The sequence below is a fragment of the Jaculus jaculus genome, chromosome 3 (genome assembly GCF_020740685.1).
Source record: "Jaculus jaculus isolate mJacJac1 chromosome 3, mJacJac1.mat.Y.cur, whole genome shotgun sequence".
NCBI lineage: Eukaryota > Metazoa > Chordata > Mammalia > Rodentia > Dipodidae > Jaculus > Jaculus jaculus.
The window spans coordinates 98,119,051-98,138,524 of record NC_059104.1 but is presented as its reverse complement, the minus strand read 5'-3'; the positions used below and the strand labels follow the sequence as shown (position 1 = coordinate 98,138,524).

Sequence of the window (19,474 nt, the reverse complement as noted above, 5' to 3'; positions counted from 1 at the left end):
CACCCCAAGAAAATCATGCAATAAACTCCACCCAAGAAGAAGAACTCAAAGTAATGCCCACCTGGAGAAGATCATGAAGGAACCCCCACTATAGGAGGAAGAACTCACAGTAATGACCACCCTCAGAAGAAGACCACAAAGTAATGTCCAACCTAAGGAGAAGACCATGGAGGAGGCCCCACCTCAGAAAGACAACCTCACAGTAAAGCCCAACCTAAGAAGAAGACCATGCAGGAACCCACACCCAGGGAGTAAGACCCTACAGTAATGCCCATCCTATGAGGAAACCCTCAGTCATGCCCACCCTAAGAAAACCTCACAATAATGCCCACTCTAAGAGGAATACCTCACAGTAATACCCACCCTAAGAAGGAGACCACACAGGAGCCCACACCCAAGGAGGAAGACCTCACAACTGTGTCCATCCTAAGGTGTTTGTTTATGGATATGTTCTTACAAGTGTGTGGGATTGTGCCATCACTCAGATCCCATATCAAAATGTTAAGGCGAGTTAGCTAGCTCACCAGCCCATGGCACAATCTCAGACTCAGGTGCTTGACTTGGAACTCATCCATCCCCTCTGAAAACCACCAGCCCCCTGGGCACTAAACACATCTCCAAGATGATAAGAAAATCCAATCCAAGTCACCAGGTAGATCGACCTACTGTTTTCTACTCTCAGAGTAAATATTATTCATATTCTACCTTTTGTGTCTATGCTTGTGAATTTTTTACTGGTTAAAATTCAAGAGCTTGTGGTGCCTTGGTTTTGGAATTACAGTGCCCAGTGTTGTACCCCTAAACTATGTCTTCCAGATCTGAGAAAAGTTCTGTGGCTCCCAATTTCCATAACACTAAAATGCAGACAGACTTGCATTTAAAGTACAAATGCTGACCAGACTATGCTGGGTGCTGTGATAAATCCTCTAGTCCTGTTTCCCCATAAGGGATGAGCACCTGCAATCTCACCCCGCCCCAGGAGCCCATGTCAAGGCTCAGGATCTGTCTCTAAAATGAGTTGCTGTATCTGCCTTTAAGAAACTACCCTCATTTTAAAGAATTTGTAAGGACTTTATATCCAAGAAATTCCAGTAAGCATTTTTTAAATATTTATTATATTTTTATTTCTCTATTTGAGAGCAACAGACAGAGAAAGGCAGAGGAAAGAGAATGGGCATGCCAGGGCCTCCAGCCACTGCAAACGAACTCCAGACGCATGCAATCCCTTGTGCATCTGGCTAACATGGGTCCTGGGAAGTTGAGCCTTGAACCGGGGTCCTTAGGCTTCACAGGCAAGTGCTTAACCACTAAGACATCTCTCCAGCCTGCAGAAAGCATTTTTATAGTGAGTTTATAGAAACCTTGCCAGCAGTTTCAGAAGTTGCTGGCTGAGTTGTTAAAGGCATGTGCTTGCAAAGCCTGCTGCCCTGAGTTCAATTCCCCAATACATAAAGACAGATACACAAAGCGTCACATGCATTTGGAGTTTGTTTGCATAGCAAGATGCTGTGGCTTCATGAACTTTGGGTTCTCAAGTGAAAACTTGGGGAATCTGAGTCAAAATAACAAAATGGGGTGGGTCACTGTATCATTAGTAGTGCTTTCCTATCTCTAGATTCTATTGGTGAACTCGATCTCAGTCATGTGCCAACTATTGTCCCCTAGCTGAAAACTGCAAGAACAGGAACATCCAGCCTCACAGGGTCTGGGGTCCTTTGTGGGACACAGAGTCTTACATAGACCCTGTGTGTGTGTGTTGTGATGGTAAAACAGAAGGGATGCTTGGGAGCCATGAAGTCAGCTAGTAATCCTCCCAGGGTGTCCCAGAAGCAGGGGAGAATGGGAAAGTATTTCCAGCTGAGCTCTTGGGAGGATGCTGAGCCAGACATTTGATGATTATGAGATCGCACTATGAAAAGAGGGGGAAGCAGGATTTGGTTGAGGAAGACATTAAATTGATGTATAGACTTCTCACTCTTGACCAAACAACGTGTCCTCTGGAGAGCAGACTGGCTGACAAATTCCTGAGTCAGCCTGACACTGCCAAGCATCCCTATCCCCACCTGCTAGGTCTGTGCACATGGAGCTGACAGCTGAGTGGCACTTGCTCATGAATCACCCACGTAGCTCTTTCCTTGGAGGGAGATCTAGGCAACCCAGAAGTATGGTTGCCTCAGTGAACTTAGTGGCCTTTTCCTAGAATGAGTAGAATCTAAGGTAAGACTTGAAAAGCAAGCATCAGGTGGAAAGTGGAATGAGTTGTGTGTTACTATGTAGAACTGTGTATTACATTTCTCATTGCTATGACAAAATATTTGACCAAAGAAATGCAAATATCGTTCATCATGGTGGGGCAGGCATTGTGGCAGAAGTGAGGCAGATGGTCATATTGTGTCTGCAGTCAAGGAGCAGAGAGAAATGAATGTGGGTGCTTAGCTTCCTTTCCTTTTATTCACTTGGGGACACCAGCCAATGAGATGGTGCCACCTGTAGTCAGGATGAGGCATTCCTCCACAGTAAACAATTCTGAAAACATCCCCAGAGAAACATTCCTGGAAATGTATCTCCAAGGTGATTTTAAATCCAGTGATGTTGACAATCAAAATTAACAAGTGGAAGGTGGGCAATGGCAGAGGACATTGATGTTATGGAGTTTGGAGGAAGCCACCAGGTTCCTGGGAGGGGCAGACTGGGAATATGATGAGAGTGCAAGAGTAGAGAGGGCAGTGGGAAGGGAGGAGGGGCTGGGCCTTGCAGGGCCAAAGCAAGCAGTTTGGATAAGACCCTTCTGGTCTGAAGATGCACTGAGGGGTAACTTGAGGGCATAGATTGTGGTTGCTACACGAAGGTGGTGCCCTGAGGGCTCCTGGCAGAAGACCCAGTTGGCCAGCTATTAGACAAAGAATGTTCTCATTGAAGGGTGTCTCCCTAGAAGAGTCCCTGATGTTCACATACAGATTGGGATGGCCTAGGATTCCCATGGGCCATAGGGAAGTGGCAGTAGACCCCTAGGCCTCAGCAAGGTCTAACAGTGTCTGCTTTTTCACTCCTGGGAGAAGTTAATCATTGCAACAATAGTAGCTCCTCCCTCCAACCTCATACCAGTTCCTTAGGCATTCAGCCCCTTCTCCTATCATTATGCAGCAAATCCCAAATACAATGGCACTTGAGATGTATCCTTTTAAAATGAGAACACATGTTAAAATGTATTACCCATGATGATGCCTTAGTGGTTAAGTTGCTTGCCTATGAATCTTAAGGACCCATATTTGACTCTCCAGATTCCACATTGGCCAGATGCACAAAAGTGAGGCAAAGGCAAGGTTGCACATGCAAATTAGATGTCACAAGTGCCTGGATTTTGATTGCAATGCCTGAGGCCCTGGCACACCAATTTTCTCTCTGTCTCCCTCTCTTACTAGCTCCAGAATAAAAAAAGAGTAACCCTAGCATTTTGAAGATACCAGGGAGTGGGAGTTTTAGGTGGAGACTTGTCGTGGCCAGAGATAAAGCACAGAGAAGGTGTTGCAAAAGTGGCAGCTCCTGATTTGGGGGCAGATGTTGTGTAGAGTGGGGAAGAACACAGGGCTGATCTTGCAGGTTGTGTTGGGGCACTGTTCCTCCCTGAAGCCCTGTGAGCATAAGAATTCTGCTGTAGACTACCTACAAAAGACCATCACAATAAGAGGAAAAGAGTAAGATATCAATATAAAAGAGACACTGATTGAGAGAGGGAGGGGATATGATGGAGAATGGAGTTCCAAAGGAGAAAGTGGGGGGAGGGAGGGCATTACCTTGGGAAGTTTTTCACAATCATCGTAGGTGTTAATAAAAAAATAAAATTTAAAAGATCCTGATATTTATTCTCAGGTTAAGTATGATGCAATAGATGAAGAAAATAGTGGGGTCAGCTTCATGGTACAACCACTATGGAAAGCAATATGAAGACTAGGTTGCCTATAGAGTTTCCAACCGACCCAGGTATTCCCTTACTGGGAATTTACCCTAAAAGCTCCACACCTCAGTTCAGAGAGATTTGCTCAACTGTGTTTATACCTGCTCAATTCATAATAGCTAAGAGCTTGAATCAACCCAGATGTCCATAATTACACAAATGGATAACCAAGATGTGATACATCTACATGATGGAATTCTACACAGCACTAGGGATAAATGACACAATGAAACTTGAAGAAAAATGGTTGACCTGGAACAGATCATTCTCAGTGAACTCACCAAATCATAGAAAGGTAATTGTCACAGGGTCTCACTCATCTGTGGCTCCTAACCTGAATCTGCCTGAGATGCTGACATACCTAATAAGTATCCCTAGGACTGAACAGCAGGGAGGGTGGAGTTGGAGGGGAGGGTAAGTGTTGGGGTGAGGGACACAATACTGTGCCCAAATGGCAATAGTACCATAAAATTCCCTGTCCTAAAAGACAGACTAAATGGCTTAACCTTCATCATGTTCTTAGAGGGAACACCTGAAATCACAGGTCCCCGGAGACAGTATGATGAAGAGTAACCTTAGTCTTCTCCTATTTTTCTCTCTCTCTCTCCTGTTCTATTCCTTTTCTCTGTCACTTTTATATTACCTATTTTTTTTTTTTTTGTCCTTCTCTTCCTTGGCGCTGACCTGTAACTCCCAGGAATAGCATGTGGTTAACATCCACAATGAGCTATTGATCAGAGAGACCTACAAGGTTTCCCGATAGATCGACTTCTGTCAGAGTACTTGATGACCCACCAAAGGTTAGTGGTAAGACCCTACTGCTGAACATGCTACATGCTATTGGTATGGAACATGGAGTGACCTGGCTGGAATCTGGAAGACAGTCAGTCTCTGGACAGTTAGTTTGTCTATTGCCAGAAGGTGCTACATGAGCAACTGGGAGAAAATGACCAGTATCTCTCCCAACAACTTACGGTCTAAGCTACTCAGCAGCAACCAACGTGACGTGATGCTCACACAAGCGCAATAGTGGCACACAGCCATGGTGGGTAATGTACTGCTCTCGAGTTGGCTAAGTGATCTGCTCAGTGGAATGGAACCCATAGCTGCAGCTGGGAAACAAGTTAGAAATATGTTCCCCACACAAGCCTGTTTTCCATTACCAGGCTCCGACCAATCGTGGCTACAACAGGGCCTACACCTATTAAATTCTCTCTAAAAATCATAATGGTTATCCCATTTATATGGTACTGACTTCACTCTCCATTGGAGAATTTACTTGTCTTTTTCACGTGGATGCAGATCCTGAGGACAGAATCAGCACTTCACACCTCACCAAGGCCCCAGCTGAACCCAAGAGTAATTGGCAAAATGAGCAAGAGTGTTGCTTTCTTGGAGAACTTGGGCAAGCATAAGGGTGAAGGAGATAGTCAGAACATTCAACTCCTACCAAACCAGATATCCAGAGACACAGAGGCTCCCAAGACCTCATCACTGAAGTAGACCTATAATGAACCCAACATGGCTCAGGGAAATTTGGGGAAGAGGGGGTGAAAAGATTGTTAGAGCCACATGTTGGGATATTATGCACAGAGACATTGCCTCTTACCCATAACTGATGACTAACCCCACAATGCACGATCCACACAACCCAGCAAGAAGGGTCCCTATAGAGTGGGAATGACAGGGAGGAGGCTAACGATGGTATGAACATCGCTGTATACATAACTAATAAAAGAAAAAGAAAAACTGCCGGGCGTGGTGGCGCACGCCTTTAATCTCAGCACTCAGGAGGCAGAGGTCAGAGGATCACCATGAGTTCAAGGCCACCCTGAGACTACAGAGTTAATTCCAGGTCAGCCTGGACCAGAGTGAGACCTTACCTCCAAAAAAAAAAAAAAAAGAAAAGAAAAAGAAAAATAAAAAATAAAGAAAAAGAAAAAAGGAATGGGGTTCAGGAATGGAGGTGGCGGCTCATGGCTTAAGATGCTTGCCTAAAAAGCCTAAAGACCCAGGTTTGATTCCAAGTACCCACATAAAGCCAGATGTACAAGGTGACTCATGTATCTGAAGTTAGTTTACAGTGCCTAGAGGTCCTGGCATGCCCCTTTTTCTTCCCTCTCTCTTTTTCTGATAAATAATTAAATATTTTTTAAAGAATGTGGTCCAGCATTCTGATTAAGCTGAAAATCAGAGGTGGTCTTCAATGGATTCACAAGAAGACAATGCAGAAGCAAAAGATTAAAAGACATGACTGTACCCCGCAGAGAAGGGTGACAAGCGAGATGATCATGAAAGGACCTCCAGCAATGAAAAGTGACATGTCTGGCAGCATCTGACCAGGGTACTCAGAAGCTCATGGAGGAGAAGAGTGCAGAGAGAAAGGGGAACACAAGTTGCTGTGGGGAAGTTGAGATGAGTGAGCCTTCTTCATGGACATGTGCACCCGGGTGAAGCGAAGCTCCATTGTCTTGGACACAGAAGGCTTTCCTGCTCTGCCTTGGCACTGCACTTAACCCCTTGTCTCTGTGCCCTTCACTGAGTGCCCCTAATTTTATACTTGGCCTCATTATAAGCATTAACCTGGACTTTGACAACCTCTCAACCTTCAGGTTGAGACCTGTGACCCATACTTCTCTCTCCTGTCTTTGAGCTGCTATAGTGTCTTGTTCTAGGTCATTTTTTCCAGTTTGTATTTCACTGAGTGTATCCTCAAAGGATGTATTCAATGTGTTTGTATTTTTCTCAGCATAATATAAGTGGGGTGGGGCAGTTTTAAATCATATGAGAGAGATTTGAAGTAGACTGGGATTGCAAATGCATGCCCACACAGTGAAATTGTCCCAGCAGCCTGACAGCAGGTGTCAGAGATGGACCCTGTTCTGCATGGCTGAAGGCAAAGCCAGGCAAACAAAGCCAGAACATGCCTGGGTCTCATACAACTGCTCATCATTGCTACAGTCTGGCAGGCCTTGAACTTGTGACCCTCCTGCCTTAGCTCCTAAATAGCTGGGGTTTCAAGCCTGTATCTGATTTCTGCACTGGGTGCCCCATGGTCATGCTCTTGGCAGTTGCTTCCATGAAACTGTAGCCTCTTACTAAATGTTGAAAAGTTTTGCATTTGTTATTGACCCCAATTTATTTTTTGCAACAAATTGCGTGTGCTCCTGGGGAAGGCTTGCTTTCCATGGACTTCCTTTGCATGACCATGCTGAGTGCCACCGATGGCAAGTTAAAAGCACCACACTTTGACAACTGAGGAGGAAATGGGATGTATGAGCAAGCAAAAGAAACCAAGCTAAGCGTAGTGGCACACACGTTTAATCCCAGTACTCCGGAGGCAGAGATAGGAGGATCACCATGAGTTTGAGGCCGACCTGAGGGCTACATAGGTAAGTCTAATTCAGCCTGGACCAGAGTAAGACCCTACCTCAAAAAAAAGAAAAGAAAAGAAAGAAAGAAAAAGAAAAAAGAAAAAGGGAAAGCGAGAAAGAAAAGAAAGAGAATTCAAAGGGCAACATAGCCAAGAGGCCACTACAAAGACAAAAGAGTCTGCTGCATTCAGCCATCAGGTCAAGGCAAGCCCCTGAGGGAAAGCCTCACTGGAGTAGGAGCAAGGCACCCAAGTTCTAGGTTATGGCTAGGGAATGTAAGCACCACTCACTATCTAGAACCCTGTTTGGCATTTGACAGAATCTTGAGACTGAGTGACTGGTCTTAAGGATACACTGTATCTTTATACATTGTATTATTCTAGTTTTCTTTGACAAAAACTCATAATACTAATTTTATTGTGTTGATTTTGGAAGGGATAGAAAGGATCAGGGGCTATGAAGAATGTAAGTTTGAGCAGAGGGCCATCTGTTTTAATCCAAGAGGCTTGAACATGTTTAAATCTTGGTAAGAAGATGTGGATAGCAAGATTAAGAATTTGAAGAATGATTAAGAGAGAAAAGGATAAAATTACAAATGCATGCAGGAGGGTTTGCCTTCGTGTGGAGCAACAACTTTTTTGAGATAGGGTTTAGCTATGCAGCTCAGGCTATGCTTTAACCTGCAATCCTCCTACCTTGGCTTTCCTGAGTCAAGGACAGACTTTCTTTTGCAGAAAGGAGAACAAAGAGAAGTAACTACATTTGTGGTGGTTTGATTCAGGTGTCCCCCATAAACTTAGGTGTTCTGAAAGCTAGGTTCATAGCTGATGGAGATATGGGAATTAATGCCTCCTGGAGGGAGTGTATTGTTGGGGGCCGGCTTATGGGTATTAAAGCCAGTTTCCCCTTGCCAGTGTTTGGCACACCCTCCTGTTTCTATTGTCCATCTTATATTGGCCAGGGGGTGATGTCCACCCTCTGCTCATGCCATCGTTTCCCCCTGCCATCGTGAAGCTTCCCCTCAAGCCTGTAAGCCAAAATAAATCTTTTTCCCAGAAGCTACTCTTGGTTGGGTGATTTCTACCAGCAATGTGAACCAGACTGCAACAACATTTGTTTAAAAGGGGATAGTGCTGAGTGTGGTAGTACACACTTGTGGTCCTAGCACTTGGGAGGTGGGGGCATGAGGAACAAGTGTTCAAGGCCAGCCTTGGGTACATGAGACCTTTTCTCAAAACAGTAAGAATAAACCATTCAGAGAAATAAAAAACAACAAAAAGGGAGATATGTTTATCCAGGCTGCAGAGCAGAAATATAAAGAGATCACACGTGGTGATATTTCTTTTGTGTGTGTGGGTGTTTATGTGGTATGGTGTGGGTGTACTGTCATGTGGCACCTCACACACTCACCTGTGTCAGGAGACACTTGCTGCAGTGGCTGCAGTGCAACAGCTCTGCAGCACACGTCTATCCAGTCTATGTTTTGAGCCAGTTTCTTGCAGATTCCAACACTTGCAGGACTTTGACAATGCTTGGGTCTCCTCTGTGGGAATGGGTTACGGGTGTGCATGACTATGTCCACCTGTTTACATGGGATCTAGAGAGTCCAACTCTGGCTGTCTCGGGCATCCTAAGGCCTGCATGCTTGCACAGATGTGCAAATTAGCTGACCTTCATTTTTTAAAAATATGATCTCAAGGACTCATGTTTGACTCTCCATGTCCCATGTACTCCTAATGCACATTCACACAAGCATGCAAGGTGGCACATGCACACAGGGTGGTGCACACATCTGGAGTTTCATTGCAGTGGCTGGAGGTCCTGGCACATCAACTCTACGTCTCTCTCCTCCTCTCTCACATACAAAGGGCATTCAGGTGGGCTTGCCTCAAATTTAAAAGACAACAAACAACCAACCAACCTTTTGAGCTTCAGTTTTGGAAGGTTTTTGTAAGCCTTTATGACTAGTCAGAAAACTAGCCTCTTCTGAGCAAGGGTTGCTTGGAAGCTTCATTTTTACTATTTGTTCTTCCATCTCTTTCCCTTAACCCTCCTGCCCATTCTCCCTACACCTCTACTTGTTTATTGTTATTTTAGCTTTTTATTTTATTCCATTTGAGGGAGAGAGGAAGAAAGGGAAAGAGAGGCATATAAGGATAAAATGGACATGCCAGGCCCTTCACCTGCTGTAAATGAACTCCAGACAGATGTGTCACCTTGTACATCTGGCTTACATGGGTCATGGGGGATTGAAACGGGGTCCTTTGGCTTCACAAGCAAGCACCCTAACTGTTAAGCCACCTCTCCAGCCCTGTTTCTTGTTGTTTATAATCTGTATATGTTAAGAATAGCAAGTAACACTTGTAATCCAACACTGAGGATGCAGTAGTATCAAGGTTATCTTCAGCTGCATAAAAATTTGTAACTAGTGTGGCTACATGAGACATTGTCTACAAAAAGAGCTAATTTCATGCCCCTCTTTAATCTAGATTCTACATGTATGAGAAAATGTTCAGTATGTGTCTTAGGGGGGCTGGATTATTTTGCTACACATGATCATCTACAGTTCTATCCATTTCCCTGTAAATAGCATGGTTTTATTCTTCTTTATGGCTAAATAATACTTCATTGTACGTACATACCACATTTTCATTATTCATACTCCCATCTTTGGGCACCCAGGCTAATTCTATAATTTGGCTAGTATTACAATAAAAATGAGTGTACAGTTGGAACCTAAGACTTTCTGATGCTAGAGTTACTTTTCTTTGTGCAAGATTTTATTAAATGTCTTTACAGAGCAATATCCAGCCTCCACCTGCAGTGGTCAAGACCTTGCTATTATGTAGGAACTGGCTGAGACATGGCTGAGAAGGGGGCTGTGGGAAGGATCTCATCTTTGGGTTCCACGATGGTCATGCGGTCAGACAGGGGCTTCTTATGGGCAATCTTGCCACTGGGGTCCCAGAGCAGCATGTCCTCACTTTGATGCCCAGCACACCTAGTGGACAAAATGATGACCCAGCTGGGTTTCATAGGCCTCCACACCACACCAGGACAGGATGAGCAGTAGCTTATTAAGAAGCTCCACTGGATCTGGAACCTTCTCAGACAAATACCTCTATCTCAATCAAGGAATAGGCACTTTTTTTTTTTGGGGGGGGGGGTTTCGAGGTAGGTTCTCACTCTGGTCCAGGCTGACCTGGAATTAACTCTGTAGTCTCAGGGTGGCCTTGAACTCACGGCGATCCTCCTACCTCTGCCTCCCGAGTGCTGGGATTAAAGGCGTGCGTCACCACTCCCGACTTGGAATAGCACTTTTACTAAAGGTGGCAATACTCAGCACCCCAGGACCTGGCACTGACAAGGACCATGAGCAGGATATGTCAACACCATGTCATTATGGAAGTAAGGTTAATTCTTTAGCCACCAAATGATACCACCTGTCTAGCAAATTCTGGAATCGTGTGAGTGTGTGTGTGTGTGTGTGCATGTGCTTGTGCACACACTCATTTTGGAGCAGAAGGGTATTAATACAGCATTCTCTCTAGAGAACTATCATTGTGGCATAGCACTAATACTAATCACTGGTTTGTAAAACATAGGAGGCACTGATCATAGAATTTGTCCATGAGCTCTGTCTGTTCATTCTACTCTTTTGTATCCAAGCCAATGTATACCTGGCTAGGATGTCTATGAAAGGCACTTTTTGTTTTGTTTTGTTTTTCAATGTAGGGCTTCATTGTAGCCCAGGCTGACCTAGAATTCACTATGTAGTCTCATGGGAGCCTCGAATTCACAGTGGTCCTCCTACCTCTGGATCCCAAGTGCTGGGATTAAAAAGTGTGCAGCACCAACCCTGGCTTGAATAAAGGTACTTTTATGAGGTAATACTCTGTAATGTGATATTTCCATTCCTGGCATGAGTACATACTAAGTCCTGGATGCCCTCCAGAACTGGACAAAGCTATTGAGCACCTTGTCTACTTAATGGTTAAAGACATTTGCTTACAAAGTCTGTTGGCCTGGGTTCCATTTCCCAATGCTGATATAAAGCCAGCTACATAGTGGTACATGTCTGGAGTTCACTTGCAGCAGCAGGAGGCCCATTTTCTGTCTAAAATACATGAAAACAAAGTGTAGTCAGAGGAAGGGATGATGGAGAAGGGGGGTGGGAGGAGGGTTAGTCAAAATTTATGTTATTTGTTATAATGTTATTTATTTGAGATAATTTAAACTTCTATCAGTTTTCCCCCCATTATGGGAGACATGAAAACGCCCAGATATTTTTAGTTCATTGCTAACCAGCAGGTGGCAGTCTAGGATTAAGAGCTGTTTTCCTCTTGGTGTTAGAATGAATTTGCCCTCCAAGTAGTTGGTTTAACTCCCTGTGTTGCGCCCAGCTCATTTGTTGCTACAGTATTTGCCCATCATGCACAATACCTTGAGTTTGGTCCCCAACACTGCATAGAGCCACAAAAAGTTAGCTGTGATCATACACACTTGGAAAGTGGAGTCAGGGAAAGACCAGAAGTTCAAGGTCATCCTGGACCATATAGCAAGTTTGAGGCCATCCCAGGTTACATGAGACCCTGGCGTGGAGGGTGCAGGGAATTAAAAATAAGACTCAGGGCTGGAGAGACGGCTTAGCGGTTAAGGCATTTGCCTGCAAAGCCAAAGGACCCTGGTTCAACTCCCCAGGACCCTCGTAAGCCAGAACAACAAGGGGGTGCATGCATCTGGAGTTCCTTTGGATGGCTAGAGGCCCTGATGTGCCCATTCTCTCTTTGCTTCTCTCTGTCTCTTTCTCAAATGAATAAAAAGAAAAATTAAAGTTTTAATAAGACTCAAGGATTACCCCTCAATTTCTCTATAATATTTTTGACTTATTTTCCCACATCCATTTTTATTTAGCAATGCTTGTTGAATTTATTGAGTAGGTGAGTTCACTGTGCACATTATTTCTAATCTGGCCACCCTAAGTCTACATAGTGAATTCCAGGTCATCCTGAAGTAGAGTGAGACCCTACATCAGAAAAAGAAAGCAGGGTTAAGATGGCGGCGTAGGTACCACGCCAAAGCAGCTTAGGGGGGAAAAAAGACCAAAAAAACTCAGCAAAATACACACTTTTACTAAAAAGTGAGGTGTATAGGAAATTGAGGCGGCAGCGGAGAAGTAGAAGAGTTATAGAGCATCCAGAGCCTGCACAGGCGGGAACAGCGGCTCCGCGGCAGCTCGGCCAACCGCCGCAGCCGCGGTGTGGCAGAAAGCCGCCGGACTCTCGGCTCGAGCCGCAGGACAAGCCAGGTGCGGGATTTTCCCCTCACGCCGCGCTCTCCGCAACTCGGAAAACGTGAGGGGAGAGCGGCAGCAAGCAACGGAGGGAGGAGCAGACCGCGAGGTAGAAGCACACGTGGAACAGCGATACAACCAGAGCAGCCGCGGCTCCCTCCCCTACCCCACCGCCTGAACCCAGCTCCAGCGAACACAGAAGCGGCCCGGGACCCGGCCACGCCAACTTGGGCTGACAGCAGGACCCAAGCAGGAGCAGAGTTCGGCAGAAACTTCAGCGGCTCCAGCACTGGTACCAGCGGCCCCAGCAGCAGCGGACCCAGGAGCGGCAGTGGCGGCAGATCCCGCAGCAGCGGCTTCGGGCGGAGCAGCGGCGGTGGACACGGCAGCGGCAGCTTCAGCAGCGGTGGTGCCTCCGGTGGTGGCAGCTACAACAGCAGCAGAGGCAGCAGCAGCGGCTCAGTTTGTCCCGTAGGAAAAGCAAGTGCCCAGCTCCAGAAATCAGAACAGCAGCCTGACGACCCAGGCAGCAACTTGACTGAGACCACAATCACCCAAGGTAACTGGGATTGCACCAGGGAAGGGACTCACTTGGTCACAAGCTGACTTGGATACCTCAACAGAACAGAAATCTAAACCTCTTTGTTGATAGAGGATCTGGTCATTATAATAACTACTCTTGCATACATACTCGGGGCTGTTTTTGATTGAATGTGTACAGTGTTTAGTTAAATTTTAGAATCTACCAGTATTTTAAAAGCACACATATAAGGAACCTAGAAAAAACCAGGTATACTCAAATACCAGTTAACAGAAGAAAGCACAGGTAGAACAAGTAACACACACACACACACACACAAATGGCAAACATAAATACACACCTTTCAATAATATCTCTTAATATCAATGGTCTCAATGCCCCAACGAAAAGACATAGATTTGCAGACTGGGTTAAAAAGCAGGATCCTACAATTTGTTGTCTCCAAGAAACTCACCTTTCTACAAAGGATAGACATTATCTTAGGGTGAAAGGTTGGAAGACGGTGTTTCAAGCAAATGGGCCTAGAAAACAAGCAGGGGTTGCTATCCTAATATCAGACAGGGTAGACTTTAGTCCGACGTTAGTCAAGAAAGATAAGGAAGGTCACTTTATATTGATTAAGGGCACACTCCAACAGGAGGACATTACAATCCTAAACATATATGCACCTAACATGGGGGCTCCCAAATTCGTCAAACAAACACTACTAGAACTAAGGTCACAGATAACACCAAACACAGTGGTGGTGGGTGACTTTAACACCCCACTCTCATCAATTGACAGGTCATCCAGGGAAAGAATAAACAGAGAGGCATCTGGACTAAATGAGGTCATAGAAGGAATGGACCTAACAGATATATACAGGACATTTCATCCAAAGGCTGCAGAATATACATTCTTTTCAGCAGTACATGGAACATTCTCTAAAATAGACCATATATTAGGACACAAAGCAAATCTTAACAAATTCAAGAAAATTGAAATAATTCCTTGCATTCTATCTGACCACAATGGAATTAAACTACAAATCAGTAGCAAGAAAGGCTATAGAGCATACACAAAATCATGGAAACTAAACAATATACTACTAAATGATGAGTGGGTCAACGAAGAAATCAAAAAGGAAATCAAAAAATTTATAGAGTCAAATGATAATGAGAACACAACATACCAAAATCTCTGGGACACAATGAAGGCAGTTCTAAGAGGTAAATTTATAGCCTTAAGTGCCTATATTAAGAAATTAGAAAGGTCGCAAGTAAACGACCTAATGCTTCGCCTTAAAGCCTTGGAAAAAGAAGAACAAGGCAAACCAAAAAGTAGTAGACGGGAAGAAATAATAAAGATTAGGGCAGAAATAGAGAGAATAGACATGCCAGGAACTCCAGACACATGTGCTTCTTTGTACATCTGATTTTATGTGGGTATTCAGGAATTGAAACTGGGCCATTAGTCTTTGCAAGCAAGTGCTTTTTACCACTGAACCGTATCTTCAGTTCCAAGACAAGGTCTCTCTGTGTTGATCAGACTGGCTTAAGCTGATTTCATAGCTCAGGCAGGCCTTGAACTTGAAATCCTCCAGCCACACTTTACAGATAGCTAGCATTATAGCAAGCCTGACTAAAATCTAGGTTTTTTGCAGCAGCAAAAGGCTTTGGTGTGCCTATTCTCTTCCTCTCCCACCCTCCTTGAAAATAAACAAAAATATTACACTATATTAAAAAGCTAGCCCCTTATTCAAACAAAACTCAGCTATTACGATGGCAATCTAGCTGGAAACCCTTGCCACTATGGAGGCTGGGTCAGGCTGGGCGTAGTAGTGCACATCTTTAATCCCAGCACTCAAGAGGTGGAAGTCTAGGATTGCTATTTGAGGCCACCCTGAGACTCCATAGTGAATTCCTAGTCATTCTGGGATAGAGCAAGACCCTACCAAAAGATTATTAAAAAAAAAAAAAAAAAAAAAAAAAAAGCCAAGATTGGTGGCACATGCCTTTAATCCCAGCACTCAGGAGGAAGAGGTAGGAGGATCACTGTGAGTTTTAGGCCAGGCTGAGACTACATAGTGAATCCTGGGCAGAGGAAGAACATACCAAAAATTTAAAAGAAAAAAAAATAAGAGAGACTGGATTAGCTGTTTGCATTGGGAACTTGAGGTTTGTGGCCCTAGCTTAACAGTTAGTCAGCTCACACTCCTGCTGGTGCTGTTGCCAAGGAGGTGATGGTCAGCCTTTGCTCTATCACCTTTCACCTGCAGTCAGGAAGCTTCCCCTAGAGAGGATAAGCCAAAGTAAATCCTTTCCCCCTATCAACTGTTTTTGGTTGTTTCTTTTCTCTCAATTTTATTAAACATTTTCCATGATTATAAAAAATATCCCGTGGCTGGAGAGATGGCTTAGCGGTTAAGCGCTTGCCTGTAAAGCCTAAGGACCCCGGTTCAAGGCTGGGTTCACCAGGTCCCATGTTAGCCAGATGCACAAGGGGGCGCATGCGTCTGGAGTTCGTTTGCAGAGGCTGGAAGCCCTGGCGCGCCCATTCTCTCTCTCTCCCTCTATCTTTCTCTCTGTGTCTGTCGCTCTCAAATAAATAAATAAATGAAAATTAAAAATATCCCATGGTAATAGCCTCCCTTCCCCCATTTTCCTCTTTGAAATTCCACTCTCCATCACATCCACTCCCCATCTCAGTAAGTCTCTTCTGTATTTGGATGCCATGATCCTTCCCTCCTCTTATGATGGTCTTGTGTAGGTAGGGTCAGGCACTATGAGGTCTTGGATATCAAGGGCAAATTTTTGTCTGGAGGGAGCACGATGTAAGGAGTCGAACCCTTCCTCTGGCTCTTACATTCTTTCCGCCACCTCTTCCGCATTAGACCCTGAGCTTTGGAAGGTGTGATCGAGATGTTACTCTGTACTCTAGTTACTTCTTTCCAGCACCATGATACCTTCTGAGTTGTCCCAAGGTCACTGCCATCTGAAAAGAGAAGATTCTGTATCCAAAGTGAGAGTAGCATTAATATATGGGTATGCATATGAAGAAGTGCTTACTGGGCAGTTTGATAGGCATAGTATATACACGTATCCAGACATCAGCAGATGTTACAACCCTAGGGCTCATGACTATCCCTGTTTTAAGTTTTCAGTATCAGGGATGTATTCCCTCCCTTGGAGCAGGCCTCCAGTCCAACTGGAGGGCAGTTGGTGTCCACCATGACAGCCGTGCCACTATTGCACCCACTGGCTCATTTGGTCTGGCTCGGCAATGACAAGGCTTGCAGTGTCCACTGTTGAGTATCTTCACTGGTGGTATCTCTTTCTCCCATTGAACTACAGGTAGAATGGCTTCTTCCAGCTTTCTGTCAGTTGGTCTGCATGGAGGAGGTTATCAGCTTAGTTCCAGCAGGATTTCTCAGTGGCCTTGCAGACCAAGTATGTGGAGTCTTCAGCAACAGGGTCTTACCATCTATTCCTGGTGGCAAACCAAGGGCCTCGGCAATGACCTATAATGTTTTTGGGGCATCAGGGACCTCCCTGGCCAACATCTCACTGGAAGGTATCCCATCCCTGGCACTGAAAATCTTCTAGCAACAATATATGGCTCCTGAGCGTTCCATTGTCCAAAACTGAAGGATACCATTTGATTTATTTATATCCTCTCCGATTGTGACTAGCACTTCCTCCACATTTCCTTTACTCAATCTCCTCCCCTGACCTCACTTTGGGCCTTTTCACCCCCATTAATCTATTCTTCTACTTACATATATACAATACCAACCTATTAAGTACCTCCTCCCTTCCCTTCTCTTCCCTTTGTATCTCGTATTTAGCTTACTGGCCTCTGCTACTGAGTTTTTTCCTTCTCACACAGAAGCCCAATCATCTGTAGCTAAACTGAGCCTTCCTTATCTCAAAAGAAAAAAAAAAAAAGCTGCACTGGGGGATTGTATGGTGAACCACACATCAATAAAGCACAGGTTTTAAGAGCTCTGAGTGGAAGGTCGAAGTGCAGACATCTTGGCTTGCTGAAGAATGTGTGTCTCACTGATTTCCTGATACTGTGTCATTCTTAGTCCACTGACCGAGGAGGCTGCCTTGATGGACTTGACTGCAGCTTCAAACACTTCTTAGGTAAACGAAGGTTGGTGGTGCCACTGTCCACGATGCTCTTGTCATAGATGTACTAGGAAGGGGAGGAAAGGATGAGAAGAGCTGTGGTGGTGCCAGGCTCCAACAGCTGCGGGTCTTGCTGGGATTGAAACCTCAGCTTGGCCCTTTGTACACGTGCTTCCTTGAGCAAGTTACTTTACTTCTATACATCAATCTCCACCTCTCTAAAATGATGATAATGGCACCTACTTCTGAGGTTATCATAAGGATTCAATACATCAACATATTGAAAATAATTAAGAATGGTGCCAGGCAGATAAAAGATACTCAGGAAATGTTAACTGTTATCATTTTGGTGTGCAGGTATTCTGCAAATCTAAAGTAAACATGCCTTAATATAATGTCTTTAATTTTCAATTTGTTCTAATTTAGCATGCATAGAATCTAGGGAAGGAGACAAATGATTAGCACTTGTCATATACTGCCAACCCCAGAGATTAGCTCCTTGGAAGGTTTATGACCTCCACAATGTGGACAAGCTCTGTTCTGTACAAAAGGAAATAGACACATAATACTAGAAATGCCAGAGCCAAAGTCAATTCCAGATCTTGGGGACTTCACTCTGACTTATGGTGTTGCCCACAAATGACGTGTCCAACGTTATGAAGTAAGGCAGTAATTTACAGCCAACAGGAATTAGTTCCATGCTGTTTTCATCTCTAAAATGTAAGCTTTGTGGTCTCTGAAAATGCTCTGTCAGACCCTGGCCCTACACCTCAGGGCCTGTTCAGTGTGATCATTAGGGTTCTGACTTTAAATCCCAAACTCAGCTCTTCACAGGTCCCATGACTGTGTCCTCCCAACCTCTTTTGCAAGGTCCTCCCTCACTCCATGGGTCAGCCTCTTCTCCCCCACTTGACTCCCCTTCTGTTTTCTTACCTCCTTGCAATCCATTTTTAGATCTTGTCCATTGATTTCCACACGTACAATGATCACCTCATAATACCACTCCCGCCGGATGGGTGTGTACCAGAGACTGCCTGTGTACAGTGAATGGTCGATACCCCCAATGATCTAAGAGAGAAAGAGGCAGGCATCTGTGTCCTAGAACAGACCAACAGGCCACTCAAAACTAAGCAGTAAGGTTGCAGTAGCAAGGCCCTCTACACTGGACCCATCCATGTCTTCTAATCCCATCAGGGCCCATGGGAATTTCTAAATTCTTAGACATGTTCAAGGGAAGACAGCCAGGATTATTTATTACAAAGGCTTGGGTAGAAAGTTATTTAAGACCAAGCTAGCACAATAAATGTTGAATGAATTGGTTATATGCTTCTGTTTCATTTCTCTGCTTGCTGGAGATTCATTCAACATTGTCCAAAAAAAAAAAAAAAAAAACATAAAAAAAATAAATAATATGAGGCTGGGCATGGTGGTACATGCCTTTAATTCCAGCACTTGGGAGGCACAGGACTGCCATGAGTTTGAGGCCACACTGAGACTACATAGTGAATTCTAGGCTAGCTGCCAGACTCTACCTCGAAAATAGACCAAAAAAAGGCCTAGGGAAATGGCTTAGCGGTTAAGTCGTTTGCCTTTGAAACCTAAGGACTCTGGTTTGAGGATCTATTCCCCAGGACCCACATAAGCCAGATGCACAAAGGCGCCCCTGGCATACCCATTCTCTTTTTCCATCTGAGTAGGCAGGTGTTGAACACCAGAAGTAAAACATGCCTGTCAACATGAGATGCTCTGGCTGTGTTTAACCACGCCACTATGCAGGGCATGGATACACACCTGGAATGAATCCCTTTCACTGATCTTGGCCACGCCATCCTCCCTGTGTCCCTAGACAGGGAAAGGGGAAATATGAAGGTGGGCTTTTTCCCCCCTAGAAGTTAAAGATTGGGGTCTAAGGCTCCATCCTTCTTCACGTCTTCGTACGGAGATGCCTCCAGCATTAGATGTCCACTCACCCTGCTTTTACTGCTAAGGAGCCCTCCAGATCATTGTCACCCCTGCTCCCCCACCACCGAGGTGAACCCAGCCTATAGGACTTGGGGCTGTACCTGGAGGAGACAGTTTAGCCTATGGTCCCTGATACAGGTCCAAGAAGTAAGGGAAGATTCCTCCTTTGCATCTTAAAAATAATTTTTTTTAACTGGGGGCTAGAGAGATGGCCTAGCATTTAAGCACTTGCCTGTG

The 19,474-nt window shown here is 44.7% G+C and overlaps 1 protein-coding gene and 1 long non-coding RNA gene across 3 annotated transcripts in view; both read right to left on the bottom strand.

The window, feature by feature from the left end:
• Positions 1-10,087: 10,087 nt before the first annotated feature.
• Positions 10,088-12,424, bottom strand: LOC123459289. Its single transcript, XR_006636193.1, has 2 exons — positions 11,342-12,424; positions 10,088-10,330 (listed from the first exon to the last, which is right to left on the bottom strand). It is a non-coding gene; the product is annotated as an uncharacterized LOC123459289 (long non-coding RNA).
• Positions 12,425-17,065: 4,641 nt separating this feature from the next.
• The window catches only part of LOC123459287, a 19,753-nt gene continuing 17,344 nt past the window's right edge, over positions 17,066-19,474 (bottom strand). Inside the window, exons 5-7 of one of the 2 annotated variants that reach the window (XM_045145118.1) lie at positions 19,067-19,117; positions 18,209-18,343; positions 17,066-17,342 (exon numbers count right to left, since the gene is read on the bottom strand). In XM_045145118.1, coding sequence (XP_045001053.1) covers positions 17,229-17,342; positions 18,209-18,343; positions 19,067-19,117 — 300 coding nt within the window. In that variant the 3' untranslated portion in view covers positions 17,066-17,228. Of the gene's footprint in view, positions 17,343-18,208; positions 18,344-19,066; positions 19,118-19,474 lie in introns of those variants that run through there. The other variant, XR_006636192.1, reaches the window with a different exon arrangement.